At 43.5% G+C, this 16,174-nt stretch overlaps 1 protein-coding gene across 2 annotated transcripts; it reads left to right on the top strand.

Moving 5' to 3' along the window:
• The first annotated feature begins 6,510 nt into the window (after positions 1-6,510).
• Positions 6,511-16,035, top strand: LOC135549689 (aspartate aminotransferase, mitochondrial-like). Of its 2 annotated transcripts, none has more exons than XM_064979899.1 (10): positions 6,511-6,693; positions 10,868-11,024; positions 12,227-12,355; positions 12,453-12,512; positions 12,759-12,920; positions 13,105-13,209; positions 13,423-13,573; positions 13,689-13,854; positions 14,054-14,204; positions 14,367-16,035. In XM_064979899.1, the coding sequence occupies exons 1-10, from the start codon at positions 6,611-6,613 to the stop codon at positions 14,487-14,489; spliced, it is 1,287 nt and encodes a 428-aa protein (XP_064835971.1). In that variant the 5' UTR covers positions 6,511-6,610; the 3' UTR covers positions 14,490-16,035. The 2 variants fall into 2 exon arrangements, with proteins under 2 accessions (XP_064835971.1, XP_064835981.1); XM_064979909.1 differs by having other exon boundaries at positions 6,543-6,634.
• Positions 16,036-16,174: the final 139 nt, after the last annotated feature.

Here is a 16,174-nt window from a genome sequence, read left to right on the forward strand (position 1 = left end):
CCTGGGCATGCTCCTGATGAGGTGGCGGATGGTCTCCTGAGGGATCTCCTCCCAGACCTGGACTAAAGCATCCACCAACTCCTGGACAGTCTGTGGCGTTGGTGGATGGAGCGAGACATGATGTCCCAGATGTGCTCAATTGGATTCAGGTCTGGGGAACGGGCGGGCCAGTCCATAGCATCAATGCCTTCCTCTTGCAGGAACTGCTGACACACTCCAGCCACATGAGGTCTAGCATTGTCTTGCATTAGGAGGAACCCAGGGCAACCGCACCAGCATATGGTCTCACAAGGGGTCTGAGGATCTCATCTCGGTACCTAATGGCAGTCAGGCTACATCTGGCGAGCACATGGAGGGCTGTGCGGCTCCCCAAAGAAATGCCACCCCACACCATGACTGACCCACCGCCAAACCGTTCATGCTGGAGGATGTTGCAGGCAGCAGAACGTTCTCCACTGCGTCTCCAGACTGTCACGTCTGTCACATGTGCTCAGTGTGAACCTGCTTTCATCTGTGAAGAGCACAGGGCGCCAGTGGCGAATTTGCCAATCTTGGTGTTCTCTGGCAAATGCCAAACGACCTGCATGGTGTTGGGCTGTAAGCACAACCCCCACCTGTGGACGTCGGGTCCTCATACCACCCTCATGGAGTCTGTTTCTGACCGTTTGAGCAGACACATGCACATTTGTGGCCTGCTGGAGGTCATAACTGCAGAACCACTCCTTTTTTGGGGGTGTCTTGCTAATTGCCTATAATTTCCACCTGTTGTCTATTTCATTTGCACAACAGCATGTGAAATATATTGTCAATCAGTGTTGCTTCCTAAGTGGGCAGTTTGATTTCACAGAAGTGTGATTGACTTGGAGTTACATTGTGTTGTTTAAGTGTTCCCTTTATTTTTTTAGCAGTGTATTTTAATTACTAACCCTATACCCATTAAAAACCATCACCTTATTCCACTACTTTAACCCTCTCTGATCCTACCCCAGGCCAACGGACTGAGAGGACGGGACACTACCACCCAACACACACTGTAACTCTTCTGAAGTGAAATCTGATACCCCAGGTACTTCTCTGCAGCTGCCATCACAACATCTATTTTCTGTGATTTATATTCCATTTCTGCCATACAGTTGATAACAGTGCTATGAGCACTAAGAATCCAACCTTACTGAAGCATATACAGTGCATTCGGAAAGTATTCAGACCCCTTCCCCTTTTCCACATTTTGTTATGTTATAGCCTTATTCGAAAATGGATTAAATACATATTTTCCTCATCAATCTACACACAATGACAATTGAAAACAGGATTTTAGAAATGTTTTCAAATGTATTACAAATAAAAAACTAAAAAACCTTATTTACATAAGTTTTCTGACCCTTTGCTATGAGACTTGAAATTGAAAGTGCATCCCTTTTCCAATGATCATCCTTGAGATGTTTCTACAACTTGATTGGAGTCCACCTGTGGTAAATTCGAATGATTGGACATGATTTGGAAAGGCACACACCTGTCTATATAAGGTTCCACAGTTGACAGTGCATGTCAGTGCAAAAACCAAGCCATGAGGTCAAAGGAATTGTCCGTTGAGCTCCGAGACAGGATTGTGTTGAGGCACAGATCGGGGGAAGGGTACCAAAAAATGTCTGCAGCATTGAAGGTCCCCGAGAACAAAGTGGCCTCCTTCATTCTTAAATGGAAGAAGTTTGGAATCACCAAGACTCTTCTGACGGCAAAACTGAGAAATCGGGGTAGAAGGGCCTTGGTCAGAGAGGTGACCAAGAACTCGATGGTCAGTCTGCTGGAGCTCCAGAGTTCCTCTGTGATGAATGGAGAACCTTCCAAAAGACAAACATCTCTGCAGCACTCCACCAATCAGGCCTTTATGGTAGAGCGGCCAGACGGAAGCCACTCCTCAGTAAAAGACACATGACACCCTGCTTGGAGTTTGCCAAAGGCACCAAAAGGACTCTCGGACCATTACAAACAAGATTATCTGGTCTGATGAAACCAAGATTTAACTTTTTGGCCTGAATGTCAAGCATCACATCTGGAGGAAATCTGGCACCATCCCTACAGTGAAGCATGGTGGTGGCAGAATCGTGCTTGGGAATGTTTTTCAGTGACAGGGACTGAGAGACTATTTAGGAATGAGAGAAAGATGAACAAAGCAAAGTACAGAGGGATTCTTGATGAAAACCTGCTACAGAGCGCTCAGGACCTCAGACATTGGCGAAGGTTCACCTTCCAACAGGACAACGACCCTAAGCACACAGCCAAGAAAATGCAGGAATGGCTTCGGGACAGGTCTCAATGTCCTTGAGTGGCCCAGCCAGAGCCCAGACTTGAACCTGATCAAACATCTCTGGAGAGACCTGAATATATCTGTGCAGCGACACTCCACATCCAACCTGACAGAGCTTGAGAAGATCTGCATAGAAGAATGGGAGAAATTTCCCAAATACAGGTGTGCCAAGCTTGTAGCGTCATACTCAAGAAGACTTGAGGCTGTAATTACTGCTAAAGGTGCTTCAACAATGTTCTGAAAACTTCTTGGAACTTCCAGTGAAATTGGAGGGCGCGCAATTCAAATAAATAATCCTAAACATTATGGATATTAAACATCTAGCTACATACAAGTGCCTTATATCGGTTAAAAGCTTAAATTCTTGCCAATCTAACTGCATTGTCCAATTTACAATAGTCTTTACAACAATAGCATGCCATGTGATTGTTTGAGGACGGCGCCCCACATCATAATATTTTTCAACCAGCACAGGCTTCATAAAATCACAATTAGCAATTAAATTTTCACTTACTTTTTGAAAATATTCCTCTGATTTGCTACAACATGCATGGTCGTTTTGTTAGATAAAATCCTTATTTATATCCCAAAAAGTCAGTTTAGTTGGCGTCATCGATTTGAGTAATCCACTCGTTCAACATGCCGAGAAAGGAATCCAAAAAGCTACAGCTAAACTTTGTTAAAATAAGTCAAATTATGTTTCTATTTAATCCCCTAAAACCCTACCCATACCCTAAAATGTAATTAAACTATAATATTTCATACGGAAAGAAGTATGTTCAATAGAAAAGTAGCAAGTGCGCGTCGTCTTCATCACGCGAGCACAGACTGATTTCCAACACTGACTCCCAGTACCAAAACTCAGCATTCTTCCTCGTTTGGGAAGAAACAAGCCTGAAACCTTGAAAAAGACTGTTGACATCTAGTGGAAGCCATAGGAATTGCAATCTGGGAGCTGGAATTGCATAGGACCCATAGCTTTCCATTGAAAGAGCATGGGCTCTCAAAAAAAATAATTCCCGGATGGTTTTTCTTTGGATTTTCTACTACCATATCAATTGTGTTATAGTCTCATACATTAGTTTAACATTTCTACAAACTTCAAAGTGTTTTCTGTCCAATGATACCAATTTTATGCATATCCTGGCTTCTGGACCTGAGTAACAGGCAGTTTACTTTGGGCACATCAGTCAGACAGGAAGTGGAGAAAAATAGACCCTAGCCTACGGGTCTGAATACTTATGTAAATGTAATATTTCAGTTTTTTTATTTGTAATACATTTGCCAAAAATAATTCTACAAACCTGTTTTTGCTTTGTCATTATGGGGTATTGGGTGTAGATTGGTGATGGGAAAAAACGAAGTAATCCATTTTAGAGTAAGACTGTAACGTGACAAAGTGTGGAAAAAGTCAAGGGGTCTGAATACTTTCCAAAGGCACTGTATCACTCATTGGTCTATTCCTCTGTGCTTGCACAGATCTACAATTCACAGGAATCCTCTCAGAATCCTTCAGTCTTGACCCATCGTCCTCTACTTTCTTCATTGCCTCAGCATAAGACACCTTCTGCACTACTCTGACTCTAGCCATCTCATCCTGCCTCTCTCGAACCACACACTTCTGATCCCCAGCAACATGTACACCCCTACAGTTGACCCACACAACTTTATCCACCGAAACTACACAATCCTATTTTCCATGCCCTCCTGCACACTTCCCACATCTTGGACTCTCCCTTCTACACACTACTGTGACATGACCATAAATGTTGCCCCTGAAACAGCGTAGTGGTTTCTGCACAAACACTCTAACAGGATAACTGATATTTCCTGACTTTTTTGCATAAACTTCTCTATTTTGCCACACTTACCACTGGGTCTGCATCGCACCAAACGGCGGGCATCACAAATACCAGGAATCTTCAACTTCAATTGCTCCACCTCCACACTTAACGCTACCCCAGAAATCACTCCTGTCAATGATGCCCTGTTCCTAAGAGCAAAGCAAAAAATCAGGTATTTATCCAAGTTGCCTCGCACGTAACGCTTGCTCCCTCTGATGAAACACAAACAAACATCACAAGTCAACTTTGGGTTACCTTCACCGGCTCAACAGCACCCACCACCTTTTCCACCCAACCTGAAACCACCCATGGATCAGCCAAAAGTCCTGGTTCCACCCTCTTCAAAAATCTCACTCCCACTGGACGAAACGTATCTTTAGCATAACCATTCATGCAGGCACCAAGCTTCTCACAAGACCTTCTACCCCTACCATTTCACCTCCAGAGCTAGAACTGGCATCCGGCTCACTCTGTTTGAACTTTACACCAATCTTCCTCTACATACCATCCCTTGTTATTGCTAGCCTCAACCGCTTCAAGCCCATCCTCTGCTCCACCCTCAGTCTTTTATACCTCCTCTCTCTTTACCTCCAATCCTCCTCCCTTAACCAATTACCCGACTTCTTCTGAAAATATTAAACTTTTTCAAGCCAAAATCTATTTTTAGCCTCCTCGAGAGACATACTAAGCCATGTACTCCATCCACTTCAAACACACTACTCTTCTACAGTGGCGATTGATATTTTTCACCCCCGCCCAGTTGGTGGGGGCATACAACTCTAACGTTTGTTTGCGGACCACCATAATACCATAGAAGAAGAAGACCTGAGCGCTTGCCCCTCACCCGGCTTTACGAATGGGATGCACCGTTGAGTGCTACATCCTGAGGAGTACCTGCTGATTGTATGGAGATTGTGACAGCCCGGTTAAATGGCATCACTTGACAAAGCAGTAACAAGATGTATGTCAGGAGAAGTGCAGTATTATCATAAGGAGAGTTATACCTGGAATACAGAGGAGGAAGGGCGGACAAAAGGGAGATGGTTTGTCAAATAAGAATGGTAGAAAGTGTAAGCAGAGTGGGTTGAAGACAGGAGGAGAAAGGGAAGTGAATGAAGGTGAAGTATTGGAGGTGGTAGGTGTGGTGAAGTTCTTGGACCCCGGGGGTCAGGATAAAGATGAGTCTGTGACAGTAGGAGTGAAGTTTTGGGAAAAAGTGGACCCTTGCTTTATGGCTGATCCATTTGAGGTTTCAGGGTAGTTGAATACAGAGTTGGGTGCTGTGGAATCGGTGAGGGTAACCAGAAGTAGTATTTTAATAATTGTATGTGTTTCTGCTGGTCAGAGGGAGCAGGCGCTCCATGTTAAACAAATTGGGGGAAGATATGTGAATTGTTTTGCTCTCAAGAAAAGGGTGCCATTGAAAGGAGTGATTAATGGGGTAGTGGTAAATGTGAAAGCTGACCAACTGAAGGGGAAGATTCCCAGTGTATGTGATGCTTGTCGTTCGGTGTGACACAGACAGGGTGGCGTGAGTGAGTCATTGTCTGTACTTTTGAGTGTTGATATTGAGTCTTTGCCCAACAAAGTGATGTTAGGATATATAAGTTATCCTGTATGAGCTTTTGTGCTGACTACATTACGTTGTTACAGGTATCAAGCTTATGGGCATGTGGAAGCAGTGTGTAGGAGGGAGGTTCTAGGTGTGAGAATAGTACAGAAGGGCATGAGACAAAGGAATGTGTAGCATTGGGGAAAGTAGTGGTATGTGTTAGTTGGTAGGGTGCCCATGGGGCTGTGGATCAAAATTGTCCCATGTGAGAGAGGCAGGTTGAGGTTTCCAGGGTTAGAGTAGTGCAGAAGTTGTCATATGCTGAGGCAGTAAAGAAAGTAGATGAAGATGGATCCTGAGGGGAGTGGTGTGAGTAGTAGATGTGTACCAATACAGGGGGATAAACCATCAATGATATATGTTTCAGTAAGATTGGATTTTTGGCATTTTATAGTAATGGTTATCAACTGTACTGCAGGGATAGAACGTAAGTCGAAAAAATAGAGGGTGTGGTGGCAGCTGTAGAGAGGTATTTGACATCAGAAGAATATGACATCAGAAGAATTGCAGGGTGTGTTAAGTGGTGGTGTCCCATCCTTTCAGGCTGTTGGCCTGAAGTAGGACTAAATATATTTAAATAGTGGAGTATGGTATTTATTTATACTTGTTGTGAGTGTAGTGTTAGATGGTAAGGTATTTGTTGAATATTTGTATTTATTTTTAAGCAAGTATACGGGAGTTATACTCCAGTCTAGTAGGTGGCGGTAATTCAAAATGTATTAGATGCCAACCACCGTTAAACCTCATCGAAGAAGAAAGAAGCTTGAGTGCCTCTGTTGTCCCTCCGATTTATATCCTCACTCTTTGCTTGTTCTGTCATTCTGCGCCCCGGCTACCTGCTCGACCATGGCTCTGTTGAAGTCCAGCAAGGTAATCTCCAGTATTGGGAATTTTTCCCCATCCCTGGGAGTTTTGTCTACCCGTAACAGGTAATACCAGACATGCAATCTCTGCACTGTCATATTTGACTTTGAATTAATAGCTAGCTTGCCATGTCCGCAATGACTCAAGTTGCCTAATTTCAAGTTTATTGAGTGGGGGTCCGAAGTGGTCACGCATTTACGTCTCTCATTGTGGTTTAGCTAGCTAGCTATCTACCTACCTAATATTTAAATTAAATTAGATTTGATTTGCTAGCTGATTGAAACTCGCATTCATCCATCCGCCGCCTGTCGTGACTGAAATTTTCCGTTCGTATCTTTGGCTTTAGTCAAGTCATACTTGTAGACTTCAAGGCTCAACCAGTTTACTTACAATCTGACTTGGCAAGGTTATTTTCCAGCTATGGATACTGATACTGTTATTTGGTGTCTCTGTAAAAATATTATTCAGATTTCAGTGGTATGTTGTCATAGTGATCATTCAGTTCATCCTGTGAAAGGTAAATTATTCAAACATTTTTATATTTTAGGGTCGCAGAGGCATTTAGCCTTTGAGATTCGACGTATTTTCTCGGTTTGATCTCCCTCGCATACCGTAGTTCCCTAATTCTAGCGTGATCATTGGTTATCATGTGCAGGCCCCTGGTCGCTGATTGGCAAAGGGATGTCCCGATTTCTGTGACGACAGTAACCGGTGTCCTTTCTCTTTTCTTTTGGAGGACAAACTCTGCTCGCTTATAAGATACCGCTCCACATATCTGGAAAACAGGCTATGTATTCGAAAAGCTTCTGCAAATACACTCTGCGTCACTGTCAGTTTTTGTTAGAACACCGTGCGCCGAGTGTTAAATTATTCTCATTCAAAAATAATTTCGGTCTACATTCAAGTGCATTTTAGTCCATTAGCAGGGTATATTAAAGTCTGTGACTCCACATTGGATGGACCCTCATTGGTGCTGTCATCGCTGGCATAAATAGGACTGTCAGTGTACTCCCTGGGCCTATGAACTGTATACCAAGCATATTTATGTTTGCTTGACATCTCACAAGTTAAAATGTACAAAGTTTCTGTGTGTATGTAGATCGCACAAACTGCTGATAGTAGTAGCAATATGAACCAGTGGGTAGGCTGATAATATACTCAGGTTCTTCTCACTCTGATAACAGATTTGTCAGAATCAGATAACAAGTATTCATATTTGTTATCAGTTTTACTGACTGAGGATCTGATTTTAATGTGCAGTCCCAATGTTTCTGATCAGCAGAGTGTTACATTTTATTTGCCTGAGATCTTTTTATTATTGGACAATGGACATTCTGTAAGGATGTTCTATAATGCTATATAAACAGGCTCTATGACCGGTGACTGTTCAGTGTGTTCCCTAAAACTCAAGATGGGTGTCATGTCATCATTCTTGTCTATAGTCTTGTTGCGGTCTTGGCTTTGCTGCCCTTTGCGAAGCCTTCAGCTCAAAGTATCGCTGTGAGTTCCAGGGTGTTTGAACACAACCGTTGAACCTGAATCTCAATGAGCTGCGGAGTATCACTGCTCAGGTCATAGTGGCTCACCCCTACATTTGACATATCAAAACATACTACTGTACCAGTACACACTGGTGAGTAGCATCAGTGCAATATTACAGAAGGTTCCAATAAAAATGTAGGCTGTCTAAAACAGATGTGATTCTCTGTTGGGAGTCTTGCTGTCAACTTAGTTTTTTCCATGCAATGTTTTTAAACATATCTCTAGTTTAGCCTCAGCAGGCATATAGCCTCCAGCAGTGAGAGGAATATGTAAGATTAGAGGCCCTGCTTTCCCCTCATTCAGAGGTCATATGGAAGGGGTCAGGGGCAAGGTCGTGTGTGTAATTCTATTAGTTCCTGAACTGGGCCCCTGCTAATTTTCTGTTTCCTCCTCATAAGACACATTCCATACAGGGGGATGGAATCGTTTTGTGTGTGAGAGCATTTGTATGTGTGAGAGCATATGTTTGCAGTGCCTGACCTTTCCATGAGCTGTTAATCTGTGTGTGTGTGGTTGTGGAAAGGGAAGTGTGAAGTATTGGATGGATAATCAGCTTGGTGGGGTCGGTGTGGAAAAAAAAGACCAGGCTGTAATGACCAGATCCAAAGATATGATGAATGAATTTGTTCTGAATTTCAAAAACCAATCGTTGCCTTTGTTTCAACCACTCTCTCCCTACCCCTTAGCTCCGTCATTCTGGTAGTGTAGTGGCGATGGAGAGAGATGTATTTAGTGCAGTACATCCCTTTTAGTGACTCCCCCTAATGCCATCCAACCCGGGCCCTTCACCTCAACAGACTTTAAATGTGTGTAGTGGTGATTTTGTAATGTGTGTGTGTGTGTGTGTGTGTGTAGCTTTTTGCTGTGCAGGAACTGGGGGATGACCAGGCATTCACCAGGTCATAGTCCAGAGTGGTCTACTGTGGGTGGTTGGTGCTACTCTCCTCTGGTTGGGTGAGGGCAACTGTTTCTTGAGCAGAGTATAGTACTGTTTACCATAGAGTTTTTTTTTTTTAAATTTTAAATCTGTTTCCTGGAGAAATATAAGCCTACACTGAGTGATTTTAAGAATAGGGACCCATCCATTGGTGTCCACTGTGAAACAAATCAAATGTTATTTGTCACATACACATGGTTAGCAGATGTTAATGCGAGTGTGCTTCTAATTCCGACAATGCAGTAATAACCAACGAGTAATCTCACCTAACAATTCCACAACTACTACCTTATACACACAAGTATAAAGGGATAAAGAATATGTACATAAAGATATATGAATGAGTGATGGTACAGAACGGCATAGGCAAGATGCAGTAGATGGTATAGAATACAGTATATACATATGAGATGAGTAATGTAGGGTATATAAACTTAAAGTGGCTAGTGATACATGTATTACATAGAGATGGCAAGATGCAGTAGATGCATCAGTTTAAATGAGTACAGTATATGCATGAGATGAGTAATGTAGGGTATGTAAACATTATATTAAGTGGCATTGTTTAAAGTGGCTAGTGATACATTTTTACATCAATTTCCATTTATTAAAGTGGCTGGAGTTGAGTCAGTGTGTTGGCAGCAGCCACTCAATGTTAGTGGTTGCTGTTTAACAGTCTGATGGCCTTGAGATAGAAGCTGTTTTTCAGTCTCTCGGCCCCTGCTTTGATGCACCTGTACTGACCTCACCTTCTGGATGATAGCGGGGTGAACAGGCAGTGGCTCGGGTGGCTGTTGTCCTTGATGATCTTTATGGCCTTCCTGTGACATCGGGTGGTGTAGGTGTCCTGGAGGGCAGATAGTTTGCCCCCGGTGATGCGTTGTGCAGACCTCACTACCTTCTGGAGAGCCTTGCGGTTGTGGGCGGAGCAGTTGCCGTACCAGGCGGTGATACAGCCCGACAGGATGCTCTCGATTGTGCATCTGTAGAAGTTTGTGAGTGCTTTTGGTGACAAGCCAAAAAATTTTCAGCCTCCTGAGGTTGAAGAGGTGCTGCTGCACCTTCTTCACAACGCTGTCTGTGTGGGTGGACCAATTCCGTTTGTCCGTCATATGTATGCCGAGGAACTTAACTTACTACCCTCTCCACTACTGTCCCGTCAATGTGGATAGGAGGGTGCTCCCTCTGCTGTTTCCTGAAGTCCACAATCATCTCCTTAGTTTTGTTGACGTTGAGTGTGAGGTTATTTTCCTGACACCACACTTCGAGGGCCCTCACCTCCTCCCTGTAGGCCGTCTCGTCGTTGTTGGTAATCAAGCTTACCACTGTAGTGTCGTCCGCAAACTTGATGATTGAGTTGGAGGCGTGCATGGCCACGCAGTCCTGGGTGAACAGGGAGTCCAGGAGAGGGCTCAGAACACACCCTTGTGGGTCCCAGTGTTGAGGATTGCGTCGTCTGTGGACCAATTGGGGCGGTAAGCAAATTGGAGTGGGTCTAGGGTGTCAGGTAGGGTGGAGGTGATATGGTCCTTGACTAGTCTCTCAAAGCCCTTCATGATGACGGAAGTGAGTGCTACGGGGCGGTAGTCGTTTAGCTCAGTTACCTTACTTTCTTGGGAACAGGAACAATGGTGGCCCTCTTGAAGCATGTGGGAACAGCAGACTGAGATAAGGATTGGTTGAATATGTCCGTAAACAAACAAGTCTGCAAAATGATGTTAAATTAAGCTGCTTCTGTTTGTTTCTCCCCTGTGTTGCAGCTCATGGTGGGGTGGAGTGCAGATGGGTCCCCCTGACCCCATCCTGGGGGTGTCGGAGGCCTTCAAGAGGGACACCAGCCCGAAGAAGATGAACCTGGGGGTGGGAGCCTACAGGGACGACCACGGCAAACCCTTTGTGCTCGATTGTGTCCGCAAGGTAGGAATAGCATGACAAACAGTGTAACTACCTAGGCTTCCACACACACACAGACAGGGACTAGATAACTATCCCCAGTTTCACCCAGCCATTCATATTTTGAGGTTCAAACCACACAGGAAAGGTAAGTAGCTACACAGGCTCTTATTCTTTAATAATCCCGAGCTCCGCATTGGTGAAAGGCCAATCCTGTCACACTGCTATTAGCCCTTTTATGTAAGAACCGGATCAGTTAACAAACACGTAGAAGCATGAAGAAGGTGGTTTTCATGTTATTGAGCTGATTCTCACTATACAAGCTTTTATGGAGTTGCAGGCTTATGTGTTACTGATTGGTGCATTTCTGCACTGTCATCCTGAGTTTAACTCGTATAATGTATATCCATATGGAATAGAGGTCGACCGAGTAATCGGAATGGCCGATTTTCAAGTTTTCATAATAATTGGAAATCGGTAATGTTGGATGCCTATTTTTAAAAACATTATTTAAATTTGTTTTTTATTATTATTATTATTATTATGTCTTATTTTTTTACACCTTTTATTTAATCTTCAACCTTTATTCAATGACGGCCTGGGAACGGTGGGTTAACTGCCTTATTCAGGTGCAGAACGACAGATTTTTACCTTGTCAGCTCGGGATACAATCTTGCAACCTTACGGTTAACTAGTCCAATGCTCTAACCACTTGCATGTAATCGATGCAGTGCGCATTTGCGAAAAAGGACTGTCGTTGCTCCAACGTGTACCTAACCATAAACACCAATGCCTTTCTTAAAATCAATACACAGAAGTATAGATTTTTAAACCTGCATATTTAGCTAAAAGAAATCCAGGTTAGCAGGCAATATTAACCAGGTGAAATTGTGTCACTTCTCTTGCGTTCATTGCACGCAGAGTCAGGGTATATGCAACAGTTTGCATACTTTTATGTATGTAAGTTTGAGGTGCAGGCTCCAGCAGACCCATGGTTTAGACATTTACACTTTCTGCATAGTTGTTCTGAGCTTACTGTAGCTCATACAGCCCTGCTTAAACCCCAGCTGTGTGTGTTACTCTATTTTCTTTGATTTGGCAGGGCTTTGGATCAGTCAAGAAGTGGATGCTGAGAAAATGTCATTAAAGACCTTTCTACTTCCCCTCACACTCACTATTTCTCTACCATCCTCCCTGACTCTCTCTCTCTCTTTCTCTCTCTCTAGGCAGAGGCTCTGATTGCTTCCAAGCAGTTGGATAAAGAGTATCTGGCCATCGGTGGTCTGGGGGACTTCACCAAGTCCTGCGCTCAGCTAGCCTTGGGGGCTGACAGCGAGGTCCTCAAGAGTGGCAGGGTGAGTGGATGCGTGGGTGGTAGCTTGGAAGCACATTTGCTCTCGGTGTGTTAAGTGAATGATAGAAATGATATTAACATCTCTCTCCTCTCTTCAGAACATCACTGTCCAGACCATCTCAGGAACCGGCTCTCTGTGCATTGGAGCCAACTTCCTGGTAAAGACCTGCCTCTTAACAGCTAAACAAGAAGAGAATGAATGCACCTACACTACCACGGTTCCATTTGGGCCCATGGCCCCCTAGAACAGTGCACCAGCCTATACATGCCTGAAATGACTGCCTTCTCTATAATATATATGCATTACAAATTATTGTGTTCTATAAAACAATAATATCTTCATACCGGTAGTACTGCGGATTGTGTATGGTGTCAGTCAGTTAATTCATTATATTTTTCTCTAGTCTCGTTTCCACAGTGCGTCCCGTGACGTGTACCTGCCCAAGCCCTCCTGGGGGAACCACACACCCATCTTCAGAGATGCTGGCATGCAGCTGAAAGCCTACCGCTACTACGACCCCTCCACCTGCGGCTTCGACTTCAACGGGGCGCTCGACGACATCTCTGTGAGAGAGGGATGGGAAAGGGGGGGTTGTATGATTCCACACTGACATGGAGGACCATTACCACGTCTTGTGATCTGTTTTTATATTGTTATGTTGACTTTATAAGGTTAAGGTGTGGGGGTCTATTTCCGTCATGAGAATCTGATTTGAATGTTAGTGTAACACTATTTTCCCTCTGATACAGAAAATGCCAGAGAAGAGTGTGATCATGCTGCATGCCTGTGCCCATAACCCCACCGGTGTGGACCCCAAGCCTGAGCAGTGGAAAGAGATCGCTGACCTGGTGAAGGTGAGTGTGCTTACCATAGATATGAAATACCTCAATGGTGATTTCTCTGTAAATGCCCTAACTAGCTAAAGTCTCTGTCACTATTGGAACTCTATTGCTGAAGAGCTTTACTGCCCAGTGCCTACAGGTGTTTTTTGTGAAGACAAACATCTTTACTGTGCCAGACAACTATTTACACACACGGTCCTAATAACTCCTCTGCTGTTCCTTCAGAAAAGGGACCTTTTGGTGTTCTTTGACATGGCCTACCAGGGTTTTGCCAGTGGAGATATTGATCGTGATGCCTGGGCTGTTCGACACTTCATCGAGCAGGGCCACAAAATTGTCCTGTCTCAGTCCTTCGCTAAGAACATGGGTCTCTACGGTCGGTCTCATTATACACACACACACAAAATCTCACTCACAAACTATGGTATTGACATAGGAGAATGGTAGAAACTCCCACCGGTGTGGTATCTTACCTGTCTGTGTGTTGACAGGTGAGCGAGTGGGAGGGTTCACTGTGGTGTGTAACGATGCCGAGGAAGCTAAGAGGGTGGAGTCTCAGCTGAAGATTCTGATCCGGCCAATGTACTCCAACCCTCCAATGAATGGAGCCAGAATCGCTGCCACTATTCTCAACACACCAGACCTTTATAAAATCTGGTAAGTGTACATACACACACACACACACACACACACACATCTAAAAATGTTGTTTGCCCATTTCACTGATCCTGTGATTTCATAATCTTGCTGACTGCCTAGGAAGGTCTCAGAGTTCTCTTTGGAGTGGTCTCCTGTCTCTACACAACTTCCATTCTGTTTCCTCATCACCCCCCCTGATTAACCTCTCTCTACACAGGTTGGAGGAGGTCCACGGCATGGCCAACCGCATCATCAAGATGAGGGAGCAGCTGGCGGCCAACCTGAAAAACGAGGGCTCCACTCTCGACTGGCAGCATGTCATCGACCAAATCGGCATGTTCTGCTTCACAGGCCTCAAGCCTGAACAGGTACAGATAAACGACCACACCCACTCTTTATATCCACACCTGTACCTTACAACCTTATAAGACATTATTATATTCATATTGGTCATATTCATCAGTTGGAATTAAGTTCTAGTATAATGATAAATTGCGTTGACTCCAGGTGTTTGTGTGTGTCTACCCCAGGTTGAGCGTCTGACTAAGGAGTTTTCAGTGTACATGACCAAGGATGGTAGAATCTCCATGGCAGGTGTCACTTCCAGCAACGTCGGATACTTGGCGCATGGAATCCACGCCGTCACTAAGTAAAAAGGAGAATGCTGGGAGAAACAGCGGGGTACGGTGGTGCTGGACACAATCCAAATTAAAATAACTGAAAAAGAGCATTTTGTGTCATTTTACTCTCTCTGCCCTCTCCACCCAGACTGTCAATTGTTCACCGTCAAGTTCAACTTTGACCTCAACCCTCCTCGCGGTAGGGATGTTGTTTAAATGGTTAGTTCCCTGTGACCTCCCCAATGAGGCCACCATGTCAAAGGTTGTTTAGTGATAGTCCAATGATCTGCCCTACATTTGACTAATGAGCTGATGTCTCTCTTCTACGCTTATTTATTGTATGTCAAAGGTTAATCAAATTAACTTAACCTGTCATTATTAAGCCATTTATTAACATTCTATTTTAAACCTACTCTGCCTGCTGTGGTCCAAATTACTGTAAGGCTACAGATGAGTTTACCAACACTTAGGCTCTGTTGTGTGTGTGAGAATTGTGAACTCTTGTCTGTCATTGCATATTTCTGTAGGATATGAAAGTTCAACGTTACCTCAACACCAGTAGAGTAGCAGAAAACAATTAGTTATAAGATTGTCTGGCGCTATCTTTAGATGAGATACAGTCATTGATATTTTAATGTTTTAGAAATGGACAATAATGTATGATCATTCAGTCCTGTCACTCAGCCTCTCATGCATTTCCACTTGCATTATCTTGTCTTGGATACTCACTATAAATAATTATATTACTGTACAAGTTTTGTGCTTTTTGCGCTAAGAGCAGGGTCTACTGTGTTTCTTCTAAGTGTTGATGAATGAGCAGTCATCCAGCCAGTCTTAAATGCCCACTGAATGTTCCTCTCACCCCCCAAGCAATGGTTTATGAGGTTTTAAATGTGCAATATACAGAAGTCGCTCTGCCATTTCCTGGTTGCTAAAATTCTAAAAGTTTGCCTAATCTCAGTTTGACAAGTAATGTGTAGAGAATCATTGTACCATCTAAACCGCTGTGGAATATATCTTCAATAACCGAAAGTGTTGTATTTTCAGCTGTTGTTGTACAAAACTGAAAGTAAGATGCAAAAAATGAAAGTTAATGGTAAGCAGAGACAGCGCACAGAACAGATCTACTGCTTCTTAGACTTGCTTACAATGACAATGTCTGATCTAACTAAACAATTCCATTTGAATTTGGTCCAAAAAGTGAAATTGCAGCTTTAAAAGGATAGACTGTCCTATGGTGGTGCTCTTGTATTTCCACAAGAAAAGGCATTTTACAAGTGTTATTTAGATCACTGGGCGACTCCTATCCCCTCCGTTTCAGAACCAAGAGGTTATAGGACTTCTATTAATATGTATAGACAGTGTTTTGCTCCAATGATCAGCCTTTGAACATTTTCTGTGTGTGTGTCTTCCTGATTGTAACAAGACAGATTGTGCAAGGAAATTCACCTTTCTGCTGTCTACTCATGAAGATGAAGCTGCGCTGTCACCGTTTTCGGGTTAGCGCAAAAATAATAAAACATGGAGCATCGGTCAAGTCTTTCCCTGAACAATTAAAAAATATCTATCATTGAAATAACTGGGTTTATTTTGTATTTCTTTCTAACAAGAATATTGTCAAACCACATGTAAGAAACTGAACTGATACCGTTGGACTATGGCAATGGTCCTAGTACCCCTGATTGGGACCAGTGTAGGACATGATTTTACTACATAAA

This window comes from Oncorhynchus masou, chromosome 1, assembly GCF_036934945.1.
Source record: "Oncorhynchus masou masou isolate Uvic2021 chromosome 1, UVic_Omas_1.1, whole genome shotgun sequence".
Taxonomy (NCBI): Eukaryota; Metazoa; Chordata; class Actinopteri; order Salmoniformes; family Salmonidae; genus Oncorhynchus; species Oncorhynchus masou.